At 36.3% G+C, this 24,081-nt stretch overlaps 1 protein-coding gene across 2 annotated transcripts in view; it reads right to left on the bottom strand.

Annotated features, from left to right (window-relative positions):
* LOC106172001 (uncharacterized) overlaps nt 1-23,772 on the bottom strand; it is a 36,110-nt gene extending 12,338 nt beyond the window's left edge. For both annotated transcript variants that reach the window (XM_013552573.2, XM_013552574.2), the window contains exons 1-2: nt 23,452-23,772; nt 7,530-7,655 (exon numbers count right to left, since the gene is read on the bottom strand). In XM_013552573.2, coding sequence (XP_013408027.2) covers nt 7,530-7,655; nt 23,452-23,640 — 315 coding nt within the window. In that variant the 5' untranslated portion in view covers nt 23,641-23,772. The remainder of the gene's footprint in view (nt 1-7,529; nt 7,656-23,451) is intronic.
* Between the last annotated feature and the right edge of the window lie 309 nt (nt 23,773-24,081).

Raw genomic sequence — 24,081 nt, 5'->3', positions numbered from 1 at the left:
AGAATCATAAACAGATAACTCGCCTACTTTTTTTGGGATGATATTCTTAGAAAAAAGACACAAATGTGTATGTTGAACAGATATATTTTGTCAGTAGGAAAACAGATTTCTCTTTACTATTCCACTCTAGGCAGCGAAAAAAGACAAGGCGTATTTACCATGTCTCTAATCTATACAATACAATACAAACAGAAAAATGCTTCTTCAATGAAAACTGTCCATACTGGAAAAGTCACTGTATGTGCCAAAAGACTAAATTGTGAATTTCTGACTTTGAATTCATTCTTGTAGTGGATGCACCTTTATCTCTTCAAGGTGCCATAAATTGTGTACACATCCAGTCCTCCTCAAACATAAACTCTAATGATAACATAACCAGGGTAAGTAATATGCACACCATAGATGATATGATGAAGCTACCACTTTAGATGCACAGATATATCACTACATTACAAAAATTTCATGAAGTGTCATTTGTTTTAAACTCTCTCTCTCTGTGTGTGTGTGTGTGTGTGTGTGTGTGTGTGTGTGTGTGTGTGTGTCTGTGTGTGCGTTTGTGCAATGTCTCATAGCCACCCACCAAGTACAACCTTGAGACAAAAACTTACACTTTCCAACAAGCATATTTCAAGAAAGCTACTTTGATGATCAAAGTTGGCAAGGGTGCATAATAACTGGACAGACTACCAACATAAATTCCATCCCTGAATGACAACATCATTGACCTCCTGGGGTACCATCAATTATACCACAGGAGGTTCCCAAGAATTTGGGTGGTGCAAGGTAGACCCACACCCATTAACCATGCAGAACACTTATCATTCCTGGATACCATCCCGAGACCATGTATTAGATGCATTGAGAGCCTGAGTATTTTGTGTGTGATATCATCAGCAGCCGAGTGGCACACCTGCCCTCCTAAGGGCTACCTACTCACTCCTGCTGAGGCCATTATCAAACAGCCTGAATAAAATAGAACTCCTGTTATTTTATAACTTTGTGTCTGTCTGTCTCTCTGGGCAGGATCTGGGATTCTATCTACAGTTAGCTCATTTTCTTTTACATTCAAAGAATTAAGGGAAGATGATAAGATATCACATAAGAACCTACCAATAATCCTAATATGCATTTCTTGTCATAAAAACTGAAGGAAGAAAAAAGGTGTAAAACAGTTACAGTTGACAAAAAAATAGAGTAAAACAGGAGCAGGGATGGTTTAAAGAGATTATCCCACAGCCATATGCCAGCAGCCTGTGATGATTCACCATGTCACAATTATCTATATCACCTGTTTGATCAGGATAGTTTCTGTTGATTGGTTTATAGGTCAATATGAATATAGATTGGGGCAGGCATTGCTAAATTAGTGCAAAGGATGGTGATAGTGCATGATACTGTGTGTGTGCTTATGACATTGCACTAAGTTGCTTGTGCGGATAATTTTTTCCCCTAAAATGTGTGATGATTTTATAAAGCTAATAAGGTAAAACTGAAATTTTTAGCCACATGGTTGATCAGTTCTCTGGCATGTAGAAAATCATCCTCATTTTATGCGTGTTTATCCACACTTGCAACTGAGGTAATTCCATTTTGAAAAAAAAAAAATCTATCCAAAAGTACCTGTGCTTTATACTATACATTTACTCCTTGCTCATAATCAATTTTAGTTAAACACCATTATATATTCACATGAGGCTCCATAATACTGAAATTAATTTGTAAACACTCTTTGTTTTATATCTGTGGAATGAAGACTTCAAAGGGGAACCAGTTCCCCAGTCGGCTTATTTAATAGCCCATAAAAATTCAAATTCCCTGCTGTGGAGAGGTTGATAACCTTTTACATTTTCTTAATACTATACGTCTTAGACACAGATAACCCTTTCACCTGCTTATGGCCAGAGTGGAGTTTTATCAGATTTAATGGCCATTTCATGACATAATATTCCACAGTATATAAGGAAAGTGATAAGGACTTCTAACAGAGATGCATTCAACTTAGCAATTTAATTCAAAACTCAATGTGAAGTGTGAAATGCTCAGAAATCAATATTTGTGCCAAGGGATTTGTGATTTAGGAAAACTTGATGGAGTGACTGTATGTGGTGGTCAAAATAACACCCATGAGCACCAACTTTACCTAAAATCAATAAATAATTGTGCTGTTAAATTATATCTGGTGAGATCACTTTGCGTTGTAGTAGTAGTATGTAACTTATATAATCAATCAAAATTTTCTATCATAATTTTTTGGCGAAGTTAATGTTTGGAAAATAATGCTCAGCTAAGAAGACCAACAATAAATCCAAACTTGGGGGGCAAAAAGAAATAAGTTTAGAATAATATGATAACAGCCCACATTGTATTATAACCTTGAGTTAAGGAAATTAGGGTTTGCTTAAGGGTTCACCTATTTTCAAACCCTACCATGGATAAAGTGCAAGTACCTCATCTAGGAGAGTGAAACACTTAGTAACTTGCACTATATAATCGCAAAATATAGGCATTGTTATCCATATTTGCATACATTCTTTTTTTCATGTTTGAAAATTTGCAATGAATATTCTGCAGAAAAATGCAATCAATTCTAATTTTAGAAGCACTTAGCCCAAGGTGTGAGACTCGAATTGCTGCTTCTGACATCTAACTGTCAAATCACATAGAAATTTCATCTACATCAGAGAACACAGGTTCTTTGACTGAGCCCCTTGCCTGGGGTAGAGATTCTTAAAAGTTATTTTCTGAATATTTCTACCTCAAAGGCACACCAGATGTAATAAAAACATGCTGAACAAAGATTTACAATCATTTCTCCCAACAACTTCAAAGGGCCCATTAACTTTGCAGCTCCAAGAGTAAGACAGGTGAGGCCTGTTGCAGAACATGCATCACTCTGGTTCTAAGAAAACTGATATTTAGTTTTGCAGTCTTGCAGATCATTTATTTTGCTATTCTTTATCATAACTAGAAGTTCTTTATATGTGAAAATATATTGTAGTTGGAACCATAAAAGAAAGGTGATATATTTTAGGCAAGGCATTGGAGCTCTATTTAGGCTTAAGAAAAATTAGCAGAAGTCAGAAAGAAAAAAAGAAGAAAAGTCAAATATACCCTAGTTCTTGTAAAAAACAAACAAACAAACAAACAAACAAACAAACAAAAAACTTTTGGGTTGAAAAGCACAACATGTGAGTCTATGTTGCACTGCTCATTTTTTAAAAACTTGACTGGTGCCAGTTTGCAAACCTGTTCAATTCAAGCTAAGAATACTCACTTTGACATTTTGTCTCCTTGCTAGATAGCTCTTGGTTAATTTGCATGCAAAATGCCTAAATCCTTCTTGTAAAAGTACAGTATGCTAAAGGAAAACTGTAATCTTAGATTGTTTTTCACTCAGGTATACTTCTAAGAAAACCTGACAAGTGGATTATACAATTTAACAGATCATTTATTTGATAAAAAGCTCTTGCACACAGGAATGTAAGGTGAGATATCACATAATGGAAATTTAAAACGTTTATTCCGTTAATAATCTTAAGAGAGCCATTATCAGTTTAACAGAGGAATACACAGTTAAACAGATCATCTACATCGAAGACAGACCACTGTAAATAAATGCCAGTTCTTTTGTTCCCCTCAGAAATTATGTACACATAAATCTAAAACTATCCCGTCGATGCATAAGTATGTCCCTCTAGTCGAACCAGACATAATCGTTATATCATTTGAATGTTCCTGTCAGTTTAGACAACTGTCTATGTATCTAACTCTAGTAATCCTTTACCTAGTTCAACACTGATTAACTGCAAATTTGCTCAGCTCTGTCCAATGCAATAGATCTATTGACACAGGGCCAGCTGAGATGCTGGCGGTATCTTTGTATTTTGATAGTACTTTTTAAAGTCAATATGCAGACCAGCTTTACAAGGGAGTATGCTTTGACCTAAGGTTCCGTGCTAGGCATCCACTTGGTGCAAGCTAAAAACTGAATATGGGACAAACTGATGGAGTGTACAGACTTTCTGACTGAAAGTGACAAAATAAAATTGTATTTTTTTTTCAGTCACTTAAAAAGTCTTTACTGCACAAGGTCATCTGCACTGAAATCTGGAACAACCAAAAGTCATGCTTAAATTGCTTTTTAAGTGTAAATATGTGAGCAAAGACCAACTTGAACATTCAGAAAAAGTTAAAGTACAAACTCTTAAATTACTATGGACAAAATGTTTGCAGGAAGAGAATGAGATACCAAAATTGGAGCCCAAGGAGAGTTTTCAACAGCAACATGCATCAAGCCGTGTCAACCTAAAATGCATTTGAGCATTACTTGTCACATTCTTTTAACATTAGCGTTAAGCCTTGACAGACACAGACCTCTCTTGTGCCACCATTAAGATCTAAATTCTGAACATGCATTGACCTATTCACATTAAAAACTACTGTTGCTGACCTGGTCCACTATGCTGAAAAGTGTGGAAAGTTGCTCTAAAATCAGCTGCTATTAGGATGAATTTCGCCATGCTGAACACACAGGGTTTTGTATTCCAAAGTGTTTGCCATGAAAAAAGTTTGATATTCCAAAAAAGTATATTGATGCGAAAGCTGCATTAGTTGCATGATTGGGATGAGTAATGACAACCATGTCAAAGAAATGTAAAAGGAGGTTGTCTCATATTTGCTTCTTTTTTTTTGTGATCCACATGGATTTCGTGCATGAGTAATTCCTTACTATAACAACTAAGAATAAAACTTTATGCACATTATAATGTGTAACTCACCCTCCTATTAAAGTTTTCTTATAATAATGATCGAAATGCCATGAGAATATCAACTGTACCTTGCGTTTTGCAAAGAACGCTTTGACAACATTACTCACTGGCGATTTGTTTACTATACTTAGTTTGCTATCTTTCATCTCTATCTGTGCCTGTTCACATATTTCAGAAGAGCGAACCTCTGTCATAGCAGACCTTCAGCATAGCGAGCATTTATCATAGCAAACTTTTTTGCCATTACGGACCATCGTCATAGGGAACCTTTGTCATAGTGAACCTTCATCATAGAGGCACCCTGTCCAACAGTTTCATCCAAGAGACCAGGAAAGACTCAAATAGTGCCAATGTAAATGGCTTGTATGAAAGCTCAAATATGCTGACAGACCCCTGTCCATCACAATTTGCTCACCAGAGAGCAGAACAGAATTGAAACGGAGTCAGTGTAAATGGTTACTTGTGTGAAAAGTCCCAATTTTGACAAATCCATGTGTCTGCTACCCTGTCCCCCAGTGTGACAGAGCTTCCGTGCTGTGGGTGGCAAATTATTTGAGACCAAAGTGCCTGTCCTTAACATACCACAACCGAAACAACTGGAGGGACGCCGCATGAAGTACACAAATCAAAACAAGAAACCTATTGAGACAGCAAAATGAAGGTTGACAATTTTGTTTGAGTCACTTTAAATCACAATTTTGTTCAAGTTATTTAACAGTATATAATCTATTCAAAAAACAAAAAAGTCTTTGAATCAGCAAAAAAAGGCAGACGGTTTTGTAACACTCATTAAATTTTATATATGAAGTTCAATTTCATCTGTTAAAACTACATCTTTATATTGAAACAGCAAAATATACCAATTAGATATTTATGTAAATGCTGCCCATGACTTGTTTAATTTTGTAAAACATAAATCTATCAAGACAGCAAATGCAGGATTAATTTAGTTAATGACATTCGAGCGTTTCATTTCAGACGGATACTCTCAAAAAGTACCATATGGCACTACAAATGTACAAACTTATTTTCCATCTTTTTCCATCATTTTATATCTAAACTTGCTGTAAAGTCATGAAAAAAATTTAGTTTTAGAGTAAAACAACTTTCCAAAATGAAAACACCTGTAACAATATTCTGTACTTACTATGAAACACTGTAGTGTGTTGCAGCTTAAAGCAGCAAATTTAATCTTACAACTATTTACGTGGGAGGAAAAACAAGGAAACCCCGATATAGGAAAAAGCATCACCGCATTTTTTTTTTTCATAGTCACAAGGAAACGTGCGGCAGACAGATGCAATTATGTAGGTGGGAGGAGAGACAATACACCCCAAAATAGAAAACAAGAATCAATAAACATTCTTTCCTATGTAATTTATGACTTTATGAATCTGTGGTAGATGGTTTGGGGAGGATAAGGCCAGTCTACGGGGGACATTGACAATGACATTCGCCTAAAGGTAATCACAACAGGCATAAATATAAGCTGTCATCTCCAAAAAATGATGAACTTCATATGTATATCAGTGGGGATGGGGACCGTTAGTAATGGATGTGACAAGTCTTAGGCAACTACTTCTACTGCAGCAGACAAGGCCTGGGTGTATTTCTTAACAAACAGGGCAGGATTGTGTTCAGTAAATAACTGGTTGTGATTAATGAACCAGGCTTGCTGTGGCTCCAGGCTCCGTCTCTGAACTGGTCCGCTGCCGTATCACACTGGTAAAAGGATATTAGCTTTTAATGGCATACACTGTCATTCTCATCTTCAATCAGTGAATAAAAATGGTTGGCAGACAAATAATAGAATACCTAGTCTTCTCAAGTTAATCCAGGGGAGTAAATCCCTTCGTTAAAATGGACACCCCCTCCCAAAAGTGCCTGGTTAGAATTTTTCAGCCAGGTTTATAAATTGTTTTTAAACCTAATATCCCTAATACACTTTTAAATCTTAATTTGATATCCATTTTTATCTAATGTCCAGACAGTAAGAACTGCAGATAAATAATACACTGGCTTCCCCCTGGGACTGGCTTCATTTCTGTTATAAAGATTAATAGACTGCTTTAAAAGCAATCATCTTTAAAACATACTTAAACCTGTGTCTGATATTGAAATGTGCTTATCATTTTGAATTCATGATGCTACCAAGACCTTAAATGTGCAATGACCATTTCAATAATGCCAGATGGGAATCCATCAATCAGCTTAAAGAGAGAGTGCTTGGTAGTATTTTGCCTCAAATTTTTTTTCTTTTTCTGTAGTAAGCCCATGGTTATCTCAAAGGCATCTTACACCCCTTTGAAATAATGAAATTAATACCCCTTTTCAAAAAATTGCATGTTTACATGAAGGTAAAATGCAAGGAATGCAAGTACCCATTCGTTTAAAGAGACACAAAAATGTTCTTAAAATGTATATCTATGGGCGCTTTCTTAGTTTGGAAGTCTTCTGAGTGACGGATGGTGAGTTCAAGCATATTATTGAGGATGCCTGGAAAATATGTTGATTGTACCTTTTTAATCTACAACCGTCACTTTGATAAACTTGCTAGTTGATATCCAAAACATATAGCCTAAGACCACATTCAGATTCACACATCATACTGTGTGTCTGTGATTCTAAATATTTCCTAACATGCTGATTAAGCTGATTCCACTGATTGCATTTAGTGAGAATCCCCAGCAGAGTTGGATGGACCCAGCTATTAAGATGTGTGAATATGAATGCTCCCTAATATGCTGCAGAATAGATTACCTTTTGATACACTGACATACAGGGCTCTGGTTCGATATCAGGTTCTTCCAGTTTGACCACACCCACCCAGCCAAACTTGTAGAGATCATCGTCATCCCCAGTATTACACAGGCCCAATGGATGCATCTGAAAGAAATGAAGTAAGAGATGAGAACCACATCTACATCAACTTCTTTTTGTGAGAATTTTTCTGGCACAATGACCAAAGCAGCTTTCAGTTCTCAATTTGGATCACCTTTTGAAGAAAGAAAAAAATACAAATATCTATTTTTGCTGCTCATCTTTTGACTTTTTTAACCAAACCAACTAATAATCATTCTGCCACAGCATTTTGTTTCTCATATTGAACTAAGTATGTATAGGAATTACTCAATACTCAGCCAATATGATATTTGGCATATCTTGTACAAAAAAGACTAAACGCTTTAAGAGAAAACATACAAAATTGACATTTTTTTTTCTTTCTCAAGGTGACGTGAGATAATGTGCAGCTAATTGGTGAACTATTCAAACATAAGTGAAAATAGGACAAAACAATATTTTTAATCGCCATACACCTTTTGTATCCTGGCACTGGGTTTATATAAATGTTAGCAGAAAGTACACTGCAGTCTCAGGTCATCCTTACAAAGTTTCAGCCACAGAATCAATTTGCGGTTTCTTATTTTGTCTCGGTGTTTGAGGTTTGATCAGATCAATACCAAATCCAACAACAAGCCTTGAATAATTTACAACTTTTTTATGTTGTAACAATTAAGAATAATTAGGTAACTTTCACCAATACAAAAGGCTGTGGTTATTTGTAAGGGGGGGGGCAGAGTGGTTAGGCAGCATTGTTTTTAGGTGGAAAACCAGCTGACCTGCTGCTTTTTTTCCAACCAAATAAATTGTATTGAAAATCAGACTCATTGCATCTCTCAATGAGCTGAAAAGTAAGTATAATCAATGCTCTTCTAGGGCAATAATCCGTATGATTTCTGTAATCAACCATCCAGACATTTTTCCTTGCATATCTTTTGCATTAACAAGTAACTACCAAAATTAGTGCTTTCCTGGCTACCACAACATTTCTACCTAATTTCAGTTTGAACAAGATATCAGTAAGGGATATTTTTCAATTATCAATCAGATTGAGGTTGTAGAAAAACACAATTCTGACAGTAGGAAAAAAGTAGTATGAAACATAAAATGTGAATTTTAAGAACTGAAAATCAGTATAAATAAGGATGCTGTGAATTATGGAGCCACTTACAGTACCAAGGGTCAGTACTATTACCAATCCAGCTTCTCTCTTAAATTTCGTATGTCCAGTAGCCAGGGATATGGTTACTTAATACACCACAGCCCTCACCTTAGGTGGCTGATTTATTAGTCATATCACAAATTCAGCTTCTTTCCAAATAGCCATGTCCAGTAGCCAGGAACATGGTTACCTAACTCACCACAGGGATTACCCTAGGAAGTTGATTTAGCTGCACCAGGTGGCAAAAATAAGCCATTCAAATAAATCTAGTGAGCTACCAAAATACACACAACTTTCTAGGCAATGACAGAGAAGATTCCCCTGGGCCGTCCCAACAGCTTGTATTACCTGTAAAATTCACACAGAGAGCACTTAATCGGGGATATCGCGTTTCTCTTATGCAACTAGGCATTTAATTAATCTGTCTGTGAAATGCCTGCCCTCTAGGAAGTGAGGACTTAATCAGATTGATCAGACTATTTGCTACCTTTAATGGTTTGTGGCATAATAAAGACTCAACAGCCCTCAAACTAGCATGCATAAAGTTAATAAATAGTGGAAAATTATTCAACCTAGCCAAGTAAAATAAATAAATCAGAAGTAAATTTCTTTTTCTCTTTTTTTTTTCAATCCAACTTGAGATTACAGATGAAACAATATTTAGATCTTAAGCCAAATGTTCAAATAAGTGGGTTCTCATAAAATGGTATGATTTTTGATCTTTGAGTAATGCTGACCTATAGGTTTATAAATAACCATACAAGGTCTAAATATCAGATAAGTATTGTGTGTTGCTATCTTTCTTTTCTGTTATTTATAATGATAGTAACTGCACATAAAAACTTCCTTCAGCAATATGGTTCTATTAAACCTATCTTCTTGTGGCATCTTGGGTATACTGGTATACAGGTATACAATTGGTATACAGTAACTATGAATAAAGAAGTTTTGGGAAGCAAAAGTCTTATATTATAAAGTCATTTTCAAACCAATGCTCAGGGGCAAATGACTTGACTTTTGAATTTTTAATGACACCTCTTTTTTGGCCTTTCACAATCTTAGCAAGGGATAAGGCACATGGGCTTTTTATGCAGCACGTATTTTAAAGTGAACTAGGAAATGGCACTCTGCCGAAGAAGCTTTCATTCAGTGGCAATTTACTTTATGGGAAATTTAACCTTTTCTTGTAGCAGCCCCTTCCCCACTTTGCTGTCTTTGCACATGTTAAGCGGAGCATGTAAAATAGGCCAAACATTTTCCATTCAGGTTGAGGGAAAGCACTGGAATGCACATGCTTATAAGTAAACAAATTTGTTGATGTACATGTTGTACTGAATACTTGTTGCGAAAACAATTGAGCACTTACACCTTACCTTGCCTCCTTCATCTTCAACAGTGAACTCAGAGAGCCAATATTCAAATTTGCTAGTCTGTAACTGATATTTTACTCACTCTACAGGTAATATGGAAGAGCATGCAAACTAGGTATGCCGTTTTTTCTTTTAAACTGTAATGAAATTTTTTCTCGAACCTCAAAACGTGATGACATTTTCATCTATTTTGTCTACTAAGAACTTCACTTTACTATATCTCAATACTATTTGATAAATAAAACACAGGTGGCCATGAGCACAAAAAGAGTGGTTATTAGTCTTGCCCCTCCCTCAAAACATTTTAATCTTAATGAAAATACTACCACTTAATTGTTATTGCGAGAACTATCTAAACACGTTACACAAAACAACTAATGGACAAATGGACATTCCCAAAGATGAAACAAGTTAAGAACATGGTAAAGGGAAGCACGTGGGCAATTTGATAAAATAAGTGCATTTTCAGCAATAACCAATGGATAGTTAAAACTGCTTCGCTGGCTAACGGAAAAAGTGAGGACAAGCCCTTCTCTATCAAAACACACAAGCAGACCAAGGGTATTTTGTCAGCAAACATATCACCATCACAGGCACCTTGGTGGTTGTATGTGTGGTATGGCAAAACACACACACTATCTATCTGATAGCTATTGTTTCAACTGTACTGTCATGCAGTGTTTAAACCATTAGAGACAACTGATTCGGGACACCATCCCATCGTTTAGTGCCTGAAACAATTTTCGCTTTCCACAAGACAAGCAACTGCCAAGTCTGGGGCAACACCTGGGATAATCATGTCCTGGAATGTCTAACATCTAAACTGAAGGCCAGAAAGGAAAATCATTTGAGAGAAAAATGGAAAAATATACAGAAGACTGGATTTTTTTTTAAAGATATGAAGAAAGGAGGCTATTTACTTAAATGCACCAACCCCGACTATGACCATCACTTATTCCTTACAGCCTCACTGGCATGGGTCTTGGTATACTAGTAGAATATATTTGACACATTACACTGAGGTAAATGCATAGAGGCAACTGGGGAGAGGAGAACCAGACACAATTTTCTCCAAATTCTTGACAAGGAAATACCTACCACATTAAACTCAGATTAACTTTGGTAACCGTTTCACACACAATAAGATACCTTGGCTTCTAACACCTGTGTCCTATATATATTACAATAGTCCTGGTCTATCCGAAACCTTAACACCTGAGGAATATAATGGTCTATACAGTAATGTCTGACCATCCTAACACTTTAACACCTGAGAAATATTCATGGCGTACAATGGTCAGTACTATGCTATATGTTAACACCTGCGAGTGCTATTCTAACTGGCAAGATATTGATATCATGAGTGAAATGAGAGAGGAAGCTAGGATTTCTCGCAGAATTATAAATGCTTTTCAACCACACACTGGGGAATAATCCACAATTTATTGTGAAGCTCAGTCATGTTCAGCATAATACAAAAATAAATAAAGAAAAATAACAAAAATATTAAATAATTTCATGCACATCAGATTAGCATTAGGTTTACATAACAACTCTCACATTGCCTACTTTTGACTGACCATCAGAAGACAAATCAAATATGCCATATTTATGTAAATCTATAATTTAATAAAATGAGAGAGAGAGAGGAGTTAATTCTCATATAGTGTGACATCTCTCATAAAACAAAAGATAATTAACAGGTACTGTCAGGACACAGGCTGAGAGAAGGGCATTCACCTGGACCCATTTATGATGTCACTAACTTATCTAACACTACAAGAAGCCCTTCTTTTTTCAACACTGTATTGTGGGGGAAGGGGAGGGGGGGGGTAGGAAGTGAAGGGCTATGAACCTCAATTATACAGCCACCTGATTTCATATTGCATGAAGCCTTATACTTTCAGCAGCTAATGAACAGAAGTTGTGAGAGAAGGCCTCTCATTCATGAGGACACTGTATAGAGGTCTTAAAGTAAACCACATAATTAAATGTCAATGTAAAATGGGGGTGGTAACTTAAGAGGTGGGGAAGTCAAGTATACCTTATCATGACTACTTTCTTCCTTAATTACCATTCCGAACAGAGCTGAGCTTGAATCGCTGTATCATTATTGTTCACCCCTAATCCAAGAGGTTGAAGCAGTTACCATACTAATGAAACAAGTACTATAGTGGATCCCAGATTCAGACACAATAACCACAATGATATGTATGCTTTCTAAACAGAATGCTGTTGCTTTCAAGTTTTCTTGCGCCATTTATGGTTAGTGCTTCAAAAAATGACACTAGTCCAAATTAACTATTCTCAAATAAATGTCAGAAGCATCTGTAGTAATTATCAGCTAGTAGACCATGGCAAGAAAAGAGGAAAAACCAAGAGGGAGGAGTTGGGGATGGAAGGACGGAAGGAGTGATGTCTGAACCTAGTAACCTATTTGACCTTACTCCACTAAGTGACCTATCATCATATGAGTTTCATGTGGTAAAACATTTGACTTGTGTACACACAATTCTTATCATCAACCAAGTGATTGCATCAGGGGTTTGTGGCGTTGATGAATCAAAAGGCAATTTATCCCAATAATCTACTTGAACTTATTAGTAAACAATATTAACTTCTGCTTCAAGGCCAAGTGCCTATATCATTTCAGTTGTGAAATTAATGAAATGAATCTAAATTTCTTAAGCCTTTGTTCTAGCTTTTAGTCTTGTTAGTTAACTTGGTTATTAGGCTAAAGTTACACTTGTCTTATCTATTGAATGTGAGCCATTTTGAAATGACTAATAACTGGAGCCAAAAAGCTATGTCAAAGAAGCTATTATAACTTTTTGTTAAGTAAATATAGCAATTATGAGCCTCTAGCTAAAATCATTCTTGTATTAAAAAGAAAAAAAAAATTAAACATGTTTTACTTCCTTCAAGAAAAACTTGAACTAGAGGACTAATAACAAACAAACCACCTTACAACTGCAGGTTAGACTATAACTGTCATTCTATTCCTTGGTCCTATTATTATAGGACAACCTCAAATTACAAAGTGTAAGGCACACTTCAGTTCTTTTTATGCGCTGTGATAAGGTAATAATAGCATTCTATTATCTTTACACTGCCAGAGTTTTTTATGTGACACAGATCATTGAAAACAACTACTGATTACACACGCTGTTAACTGTGAATTGCTAGTTACATTCTTACTCAAAATAACTTCACCTGTTACAAAAAGTTATAATTTTTTTTTTCAAAAGTGCTGTCTTAAACCTTCCAACTGCAGCCACTAGCTAAGCCCCTGTCACTCAATCTATTTCAGCCAATAAAGTACCCCAGCTTAAGCAGATGTTAACAAAGACCATACACACAAATAAAAAATGACGAAAAAAAGGGACATTACAAAACACCGTCCTTCACCATTATATTTGTGAAATGTTTTGAACACACTTCCTATCATTTTACCAGCAGACATTTTTCTGATGCATTAGGTCTGATAATATCCTTTCCACTACGTCTTTGCATGCATGGCTTTCATAAGCTTGTGATAAAGAATGCACAGGCAAATGCCTCTTGAAAGTAAGATGATGCCGAAAAAATGTTTGTCTTGACCTCCGTGATTTACGTTATTCCAAGCTGAAACGGAGGGGAATATATGTCAAGCTTTTCCCTGCACTCCCATCTCACAAGTGCTTGGAGGAATTAAGCATGCTTGAGAAAAATGGTGTTATGTAGAAAAACATCTGTCTAGTGCCTTTCTATCCTTGTCAAAAGCACTTACTTCATGATGCAATGTCATACCCAAGTTGTGTTCCCCAAAGTATTCACAATATGATTGTTAAGATGGAATGATGGGTGTGGTGCCATGCTTAGTGTGTTGGCGATGGTAGTAGCAAAGGAGAAGGGGGAAGAAAGTGAAAATGAAAAAAAATAGTAAAAAAAAAAAAAAAATTAATATGGATCCTCAAACACGAATGCCCTAAACCAGATTCCCATGAGGTATTGAAGCATACAGTGTCAGTAGGAAAATGGATACATCTGGTAGTACCTTAGTTATGAATGCTTTATGGCTACCTCTCAGTAGCACACTCACAAAAAATGAGAAAAAGCATTTCCCAGTCATCTTAAGGTTGTCAAATCTTCCAGAATATGGAAAACAGGATTTTTCCAGCTCAAGCTGCATTAAGGCCGTGCATGGCAAACTTACATCATCATTTAATATTCACATGAGTAATGAAACAGAGGACAAGAAAGTAGTCACCTTTGTCATGTGTGCATTAAGAGAGCACAAACGACACTTATTCCGCTGTCAAATTTGCAACGATTTGACTTAATAACTACAATTTACAATTTTTAGTCTATGCATATGTACATAGGTACATTATACCTGAATATAATGACCTGAACATTGCTACCTTTTTGTTTAATGTTTACCTAAATGGCAATGCACATAGTCATACACTGTGCCATCATGATGATCCCCCAATGTGCTATTAATAATGTGCATCCAACACTGAAAAAGCTACACTATTCAAGCTTGGAATATATCCAGTGTGTATCTCTATAGGAGACATATAAAAACCTTTCAAACCAGCATTTAAGCTATCATTACATTAAAGTTAAACATCATATCAGGGCAAATATGCTACTAATGTTGCTTGAATAAATAACCTCAAGAAAAAAATATGCTTTCATGGAAAATTTCTGTCCCTGTCTGGGTTTACACTAGGATAAATGTAAAGGCAATTACTCGGATAAATTTAGAAAAATCTGAAATATGGCCATAAATCAAAGATACAACTGAGGAGGGGGAGGGGTAAAAGGTTTTGCAATTATAAACAAATCTGTGTCAGAGCAAGTAAAAGGCCATACTTGTAAGAGATAGGGAGATGCAGCAAGTCCAACCATTAAAATGTTCATATTTTCATTGAAAAAATGCTATTAGTAATGATACTTGGAAGGCCAGCAAGGTCAAGAGTCTGTCATTAATTACTGTACGTCAGATGGGTCAATTTGTAATGCGATGTAAAACATGGTGATTAAGTGCTTTCAAGATTAGAATGCAGGAGTCAACTGTTTTTTCTTCCCACTTCCAATGTAACAGGCTCTTCATTTTTATCAAGAGTGTTTTTTCATAATTCAAAATATTACACATGGTTTGATTTTTTTCGTGGACAGAAACAAGAGATCGTGTCAACAGCAAGACATGAACATCAACATTACTTTTCATTAAACAGAACCATCATAATTTCTTTTAAACATAAAAAGAATTAACGGAAGCAAAAGATAAAAAATTACACATTACAAAATTAAGTTTACTTAGAAGAATGTATACTCCCAGGAATAGAAAAACACTCTTACGATTGGTTTCTACCTCAGTTTTCAACATTAAGGCTCAAAATAGTTTCTTCTTGCAAAAAGAACCCTGTGTTTTCCTTCTAACCCCAGCAGGGGCATAATGCATCCCACTCTCGGAGACCAACCACCACTTTATCAAACAAAATTATTCAAACATCACAACAACTCTTTTAAAAAGCAATTTCACTCTCAGTCAAATAGCAAACACGATATCACACTAGTGTACCTAAAGGCCATCAGTTTGCAAATACAAACACTTCACGTTCATTATTGGCAACCTTTGATGTTGTAAGGAGATTTCAGCTATTCAGTCCTGTGGTGGAAATTAACCAGCTTGAAAGCTATGTTTAGTTAACTCTTGAGTGTCATATCTTATGGCAGAGTTAATAAGCCATGGATCCCGAGTTCAGGACTGGAATGCAATGTCTCATTTACCTTTGGAGTGTAGACTAATACAACTGAATGGATTTAGAAAGATTAAATGGGATTGGGAGGCAGATAGAAATGCAAAAAGGTCAGCTCTTTCAACCACAAGGGGACTCTAAGTTCACCCAGAGACCTGAAGTGAAACATCAGAATAATGACATTCTTGTGCCACAGAACTCATTTAGTTCTCAGTACTGTTCACTCCTCTATTTTGTTGGAACACAGGCCCTTTTTTATCTCGAGATTGCACAGACAATTTGTTGAGATGGTGTTGTACGATTTCAATTTGGCCAGTTGTAAAATACATAAAGAAGCTCCATGCCTACTTGTTTATCATTCTAAAATTCACAATTTCAATCAATTATTCCATACCCGCTGATATGAATTTTGAGTACAACAATGCATAGCCTGACTGCAACATTCATAAACAACTTATGATGCAAGAAAGTATCATTCATAATACATGGTACCCTCATATATGGGGTTTCAAACAATAAATATGCCCAAGAACATTACTGATCACTGACAAATAGGCAGTCTCAAGAAAAAGAAAAAAATAAGCATTGTTTCATCATTTTAAAAATTCCACATATACCATTTCATATTTTTTATCAGCACATTCAATGTTAAAATCACTGACAGACATCTCAGCATTGCATCATTTCATTCTCCTAAATGGAACTATTATAAAAATATAAAACTTGCTTTTAATCCAGCCATAAAACATGCCCAATGAAGTTAACATTCTGATAAGTACAGACAGACCCATTAAACCTCCCTCATAGGCATAAAGGTCCTGTCAGACTGACCCACTGTCATCTGTGGTTTCCAGACACATTTCCAGTCAAGTTATGACATGTTAAGTTAGTTCTTCTATCTCAGAAGACTATGTGATTACAATTTCTAACTATAGGAAGCCTGTCTTAGAACATCATGGAACATAAACGGTCAATTACAATGGAAGAGGGAAGAAGGATCAGATAGGCTTCTTATGGCAAGAAATAGCAAGCCATAACAACTTGACTGCAGTTTGCATTTTAGGTTATCACAGACTGACTTGAAATGGCCCATTTTTTTTATCAAGAAATTTAAGTAACCTTGACTCTGCATGTTAAAACAGTCTGTGTTTGAATTCCCCACAAAAGTGCATGTTTGTTTTTTTATCTGCTGAAGTTCAAATCATTTAAAAGCCTTACTAAGTTTAGGTCAGAGTAAGTATTGGATACAGTGGATATAATTCTATGTAATACAGTTACCGTGAACACCTATGGCACACATCTTTTAATGTTGGAAACTTTATTTTCCACCAGAAAATTCTTTTAATTTTTTACCCGACAGTATAAATTGATACACTGCAGGCCCGTAGCTAGGGGGGGTTCGGGGGGTTCGAAAGAACCCCCCTTTTTGCTGGAAAAAGGTCCACTCTGGGTAAAATTTGACCTATGTACATGGGGATTATATGGTAAAAGGTCCACTTTTTCAGAAAAAGAACCCCCTCCTTTGAAATTGCTGGCTACGGGCCTGCACTGAATGGATGTTAAAACACTGCCAGCTATGTACAAAGAATGGAAAATTGATTCAAAGGGGGGCAAAATGTACTCCTACTATGTACTATAAAACAAAATCAAAACGGCCTTCTAAATTTTACATATTCATGAAGCTTGGTTTTAAGTGCTACCTTCTAATGTGCCTATTAAACAAGCCATTCCCAATCTTCAAGGCTAAAAGTTAATGGCCTTGGTTTCTTTTGATGCTATTTTTGTCTGGTAATTAATAGCCTGACATTAAGTTGATGTCCGCAAAAGAAACAGCTGAGAAGTGGGAATTTCATCTTTGATTTACATGTTGTTTGTGCTGTCATTTTCTTTGAAGTTAGAAAGTGGCACCTGGACTACTGTCGTTACACACAAGGTGATAAAATTCCGAGGCCTTGTTAATAGATTACTACATTCGTAGGCACACAGATACACACCCTGATGGAACTGTGTGCACGTGCCAGCATGCATGTGTGTGAGCTTGTGTGTACAAACACATTCACATGTTATGGTTCAGGACACTAAAAAAATGAACATAAAACATCCAAGTCCACAAGATGAGGGTCTAATTATTCAAGATGCTGATAACTTGACCATAACCAAACAATTTCAAAACAAAATCTCACATAAGCAAGAAGTGAAAAATGTGCTATTCTTCTCTTAGTCAAAAGAAAGTTGGAAGCTAATTTTCATTTACTTTAAAAAAAAGAAAAGAAAAAAGATTGGCAATGGTCTTCCATAAATTTCTTCACCGGCCACCTGGTTAACATAAAAGACTAAGTGTGGGATGGGATCTTACATACTCTTCATAATGGTACTGCGCCATCCAAGTATTTGAGAAGATTTAGTTTCTTTTGTTGTCTCTAAATAACTGGCTTGCAGATGTTTTTCCTTGGCAGAGATACATATATATTACATCTGAATATTGGGACTCAATTCAAGCACAACAAAGCCAAAATTCCAACGATTCATACACCACTGAATCATCTGTGTGCAACTGCTTATAATACAAATGGCCACACACAGAGATGCTCTTAACGCAGAAGCAGCCTGTATTTTTACAACATGTACTTTATAACGTTATGAAATGTGTGTATATACACAGAGACATCATTATTATTATTATTTAACAGCATGTAAAACTTTGCTACTGCTGCCAAGAAAAACAACTGGCAGGGTCAAGAAGTATCTAACAACGTAGATATTTTGAAGTGATCGATACGACCAGATCAATTCCGGAGTTGATCAATTTACCATGCTGTCCAATTGAGATAGCACTTTCTGTTGCTGATTAGAGAGCTGGAGACACACCTTTATTTCAGAATTAAGCACACATTGATTCTTCCTCTAAAAATTGATCTTGTTTTGACTTAGGAGAAAGAAAACCCAGAAGATCTATTTTTTTCAAAGACCAAAAACAAAATGCAATATGGCAGGTCAGGTAACTTGTCACCAAGATGGAACAATATGTTGGGAAACTGTTAAAAGCCGACTGTTGCCTATATCCCCCTCTTACCTACCCAGTCTCTCATTAAAGGGCTTTTTGCTTGCTCTTGCCTAATGTCTGCATACAAATTGTTTACTATGGCTCTGAAACAATATTGCCCTTATATACAGATTAGTAGTCCAGATCTAAAACAAACAAATAAAGAATACATAATGAGCACTCTCCCAAATGGGGAAATGTTTGAAAGTGCAAACCCTTTCGCCCATTACAGGACCATGGACAGGAGGCCATATTATGACAAGCTGGTACTGGGGGCCTATAGCTTACCTGTTGAAAATTAAAGCCTGGCAATCTATAATTTGCTCTCGCCATGGGTCTGATAACAAAGTTTGTGGCTTGTTGGATGAAGTGATAAAATTTGTCATTAACATTCTGAAAAACCTCAGATCTAGGATAGACCCTGATATCTGCTCTAGTTTTGGATAAAATTGAATCTTTGAAGGAAATTAATTTTAGTCAAAATATATTTATAAATGATGTTTCCATTACATGATCTATGCCTAAAGCAATGGAGAGAAATCTCTCCTTGCTTTGCTAAAGTTTTGATACTACACCAGCCTTCAACTGGCCCTTTCTCTCTTGTACTGAGATTAATGCTAGACCTATGCCGCTTATCTCCCTACTACAAACAACCAGCCTCAATCAAGCAAAATAAAAAATCCATTTTGCAATAAACTTTGCTTCTAGGGGGAGCAAGATTAGATCAATAGGCAATGCCTCCAATCTAACTTTGCAATTATATGTATTAATTGCCTTGTAGTGAACAGCTTTAAGAGCCCCAGTGCGGAAGGACCTACTTCATGGTATCAATGAAATAAAAATGGATCTTGAAATAGTTAAATTTAAGACGGGGGCATTCACAATGGGAGACTCAGGTTACAGTGCTCAGAACGCACCTTATCAATGTAATAACTGATGATAATTCAGACTAAGAAAACCAGAAAACCCTTCACACTGGGTGGGCTTTATTCTTGAGTAAAAAAGGATACAGTTTAGCTACATGTATCTTGGTTTTGTTTTCTTTCTTTTTTTTTTTTTTTGTTTTGTATCCTTTTTGACTCCCTCTTACTAAGCTTTCAAATGTGAACTACTATTTCTTCTTAATTATTGCACTAATATATACCATATATTTGTTTCTTTGCTTGTGTAACCCCTGAAATGCAGTTGACTCAACAAAATGTCTCTTTTTCTGAAAGGGGGAGGTTTTAACCTCTAGTTAAAAAGGATGCAGTTTGCCCAAAACATTTTTTTATTCTCAAGAACTTGTAGTATGTTGCATCAATCAACATTTTTGGCAGAGGGGATGGACTTAATTTCTGAATGGGAAAGGATACAACCATGCTTGCTGTGTTTCTTTTTTTTTTCTAATTCCCTGTCTTTGGCCAGGAATGCAGTAGGTTATATGCAAACCACACATTCTGGCAGAGCTACACTATACATCATGTCTCTGCTCTGATAGATCAGCCCTGTCAGAACAAAGCAGACAGAAGCACCGTACTGAATACAACACAGGCCACAAAGAGGACAAACTAATTGCAGAAAATATTGCCAAGTCAAACTTCAAATACCAAAGACTCCCATTTTTCCATCAGCACTCTCATGGAAAAATGCAACTCCTGTCTGTGTGAAGAACCTACACAGACTGGGTGACATGAGCCTTAAGGTAGTCATCAATTAATAACCCTCCTTGCCTTTTCTTGGAACCATACCTGGATAAACATATTGACATTTTTGATGTCTTCCTGTTTTGAATGGAATCGTTGTGTTAACCTTAGCATCATTATTTCATAATACAAACAACTTAAGTTTTTTAGCAGACGGATGAAAGAGGGAGAACGCAGAAAGAGGATAGGCATAGACAACAGAAGGTTGCACAGTCATTTTCTTTCATGTCCCAAGTCATTTATCATTCCCAGCAGTGCATGTTATGATAAATATTCCCTTTTTACCTTTGCCTCTTGCATAGTTGTGACTTATTAAGATTCAGCCTCTCCCACAACAAGGCCAATCTTTTTCTGTGTACATATTTAAGTCCAGTCTAAGCACTGTGCCTGTGTCAAAATAGTATTTACTAATATTTTGATCTAGATCCTCTTTCTACAGGCTTTATGATTGGACCTTGTGGGGTCATCCTTATAGTTTAGATTCTTCAGCAAATGCCTCTAACACCTATCCCATCTTTCTATTTTGATAAAAGAAAAAAACTTTTTTGATATTTGAAAGATAAAATTCACACCTGTCTGTGGATTTATTTTAAGGACAATGAATTTAACTATTGCAAAACATAACAGGCTAAATAGAGGCCTTTTTAAAAGTTTGATTTTGCAAAGAGACAGCAAGCAAAGACTGAACAGTTTGACTTCACATCCACGGGTATGGGTGCTATATGGTTTAATTTGCAAAGAGAAAGGAATGGTACTTAGGGACCATTTATGTCATAAGTTATATAGGATTATGTGTGTACAGACAAGCAATGATAAGTGCTAATAAATGAGTGACCCAAAGGGGCATGGGTGGTTGGTTTGTAAAGATACAAAAGTGCATCATGTATTCTATGATAGCAACTAAGGAAACTTTATTGGTCTTTACTAGGATCCAACATCATGTTGGATTGTAGGTCTTTATAGGAAACCAAAATTGAAGTTCAGTAAAAGAAGAATGTTGCCTGAATAAAACTACATTTATTTTATTTACTTGCAGAAAAAATATTATAATACAAGTGGGAAAATAATTTTCGAGTTTTTGTGCCATTTCTCAGGTAATTCACCTTACTATCTCATTGGATTGCCCTTGTCATTCCTTCAAAGAGATGACAAAACCCTCCCCCATGTGTTGTGTAAAGGCTCTCAAATCACCTTCCCATTTACATTCAGTTTAGCGGTTCAGATCATTTCAACTTTTTATTGTTAGCCTCTTTTGGAGAAAGTTTCAATGCCTTCTCTTATTACAATGATCCATTTCAACGCCATTGTCCTAGCTATCAACTCCTTTAATAACACTGAAGGTGGCGAGGGTCATTTCTCGCTTTGTAGATCTTAAAAATTGACCTAGCCCATCCAAGCAAGTCTCTATTACCTTGGTACTATGATACAAAAGCAGGCATATGCCACAACTGACTTAAACATATACAAATATATCTCACATTAGCCTGTTTACTCTAGCATCTGCCCTTAGTAAAAAAGGACTTCTCATCACAGATAATAATTCACCAGATAATTCTGTGATGAAAATCAAAAGTGGTAATAAACAAGAGACTCAAAGGCTACTCAAAGGGGATGGGAGATTCCTTGACTGATATTCGCCACAGGTACTTATGAAGTCATGCACCTTTACCTTTGATCACGCTGCATGCAATATGGATCATACTGATAAAAGGGAAGCTTGAGGGGACATTTGTCAAAACTTACCAGAAAAAGGAGTCATCTATCATGTATTAATGTTTACTGGTATTGTTGTATAGCTATAGGCAAGTTTTGACGAAACATCACGAAAAAACATTTACTTCAAGAAGGTATTTTTCTACCTTCAGGTTAAATATGAATTTACATCACAGTGGAAAATGGCCTTTTGACATTTCAGAAAATTTAGGGCAGTTATCTATTTCTTTCAAATCTTTTTCTAATATTAACTGCTGACAATTTTACCAAAATGTCAAAAATATTAAAATTAGTAAAACAAATTTTTTCCACCGAGGTGTTAATGGAACCGGTTGAGGAAGCTTAATTCCAAAATCTCCAAGTTGGTAGAATCAACAGGCAGAAAGTAAAAAAAAGAGGCATGTGAAATGGTATTGCTTCTTTCACTTGAACAGCCTTCATTTATTGGGCAATGGGAACTCAATGTGGCACAACTCGGGCTTTTTAGACCCCTCACTATATGGTCCATTACTGCTCAAAAGCAAGCATTTATCCAACCCATTTGGGACTACACAATACCAGTATAAGCAAGGGAAGGAAAATACAAGCATGACAGGGCAGCTTTGTGGGCAATGAATTATGCTTTATCGGTAAGCGTTAGGTCGACTTTTGTGAAAGCAGAGAAAACACACACTCAAATTTCCATTGTGCAAAGGGGCTCCCCACCTCATAGGTGACTGGTTTGTACAAATGCTCTAGGCATTTAGCTTTACAAACTACTCCGCCTAATGAGCTTCATAAGAATAAATGGGGTGAGACACTTTCACCAGGGAGAAAATGATCACACTTCTGTCAGTTCCGTTCATACGGCTCAATTTTAAGTCAATCCCCCACTGAATAACACCCCTCAGTCCCACAGACGGGTATATCACACATTGCGATATTCTGCGTACACACACTATCACACAGCTATTCTGTCATTATATGCTAGCGTGTTGATTACATACGCGGTCTCCAAATGAGTAGCGGAGCTCAAGGGGGTACGTGTAAGTTTCGTTGTACATTTCACGATCCCGCATCTCAGTGTTCGTTTTCATTACACAGAATAAAAACCACGGTGTGAAGACATGAGTACGTACCTGTATTATGTGTCCCTCTGCGCTCACCAGCGCACCGGCCCGAGAAAAATGGGCGATCAGGGAGTAAGTATATGTCCGATATTCAACGCCATTTGTTGCCGTTTCGTAAAGTACTACTTCCAAAAGCGCTTTTTCTTTGCTGGCAAAGACCATGACCACCTGCATAAGCAGTAAAACTTCCCTGATCATCTTGCTACATAGTATCTGCGTATTCGGGACATATTCCGTAGACGTTAGTGGAGACTGATCGATTCCGACTGTGCTGTACTACGCTCACAAAGCAACTCGTTTAGATGGCGGCAACCTTCAAAGCATGACCCCGAGGTCACGTGGCAAAGAGGGTTTCCCCGCCTCCCAATGCATAATTTATCAACGAGTGACTGGCGCCCTCTGATGACTGGTGACTTCTCAACTGCAAATGAAAGGTGGTTTTATTTTTTAATTTATATTCAATTCGATACTTTTTGACACTTTATAATATTTTCTATTAATCACGTTCAAAAAATATGTATTTTAAAGAATTATGAAAAAATGAAGTGAAAAAATATGAATCCAGCATTTTTACATTGTGGTTTATTTTAATTAAAATCATTTGAGTGTTTTCATTTAATTGCAGTAAATACGGTAAAA

Source organism: Lingula anatina, chromosome 1 (genome assembly GCF_051362555.1).
Source record: "Lingula anatina isolate TDL-2025a chromosome 1, LinAna3.0, whole genome shotgun sequence".
NCBI lineage: Eukaryota > Metazoa > Brachiopoda > Lingulata > Lingulida > Lingulidae > Lingula > Lingula anatina.
The sequence above is the reverse complement of the archived record's forward strand: the minus strand, read 5'-3'. Positions and strand labels throughout refer to the sequence as shown.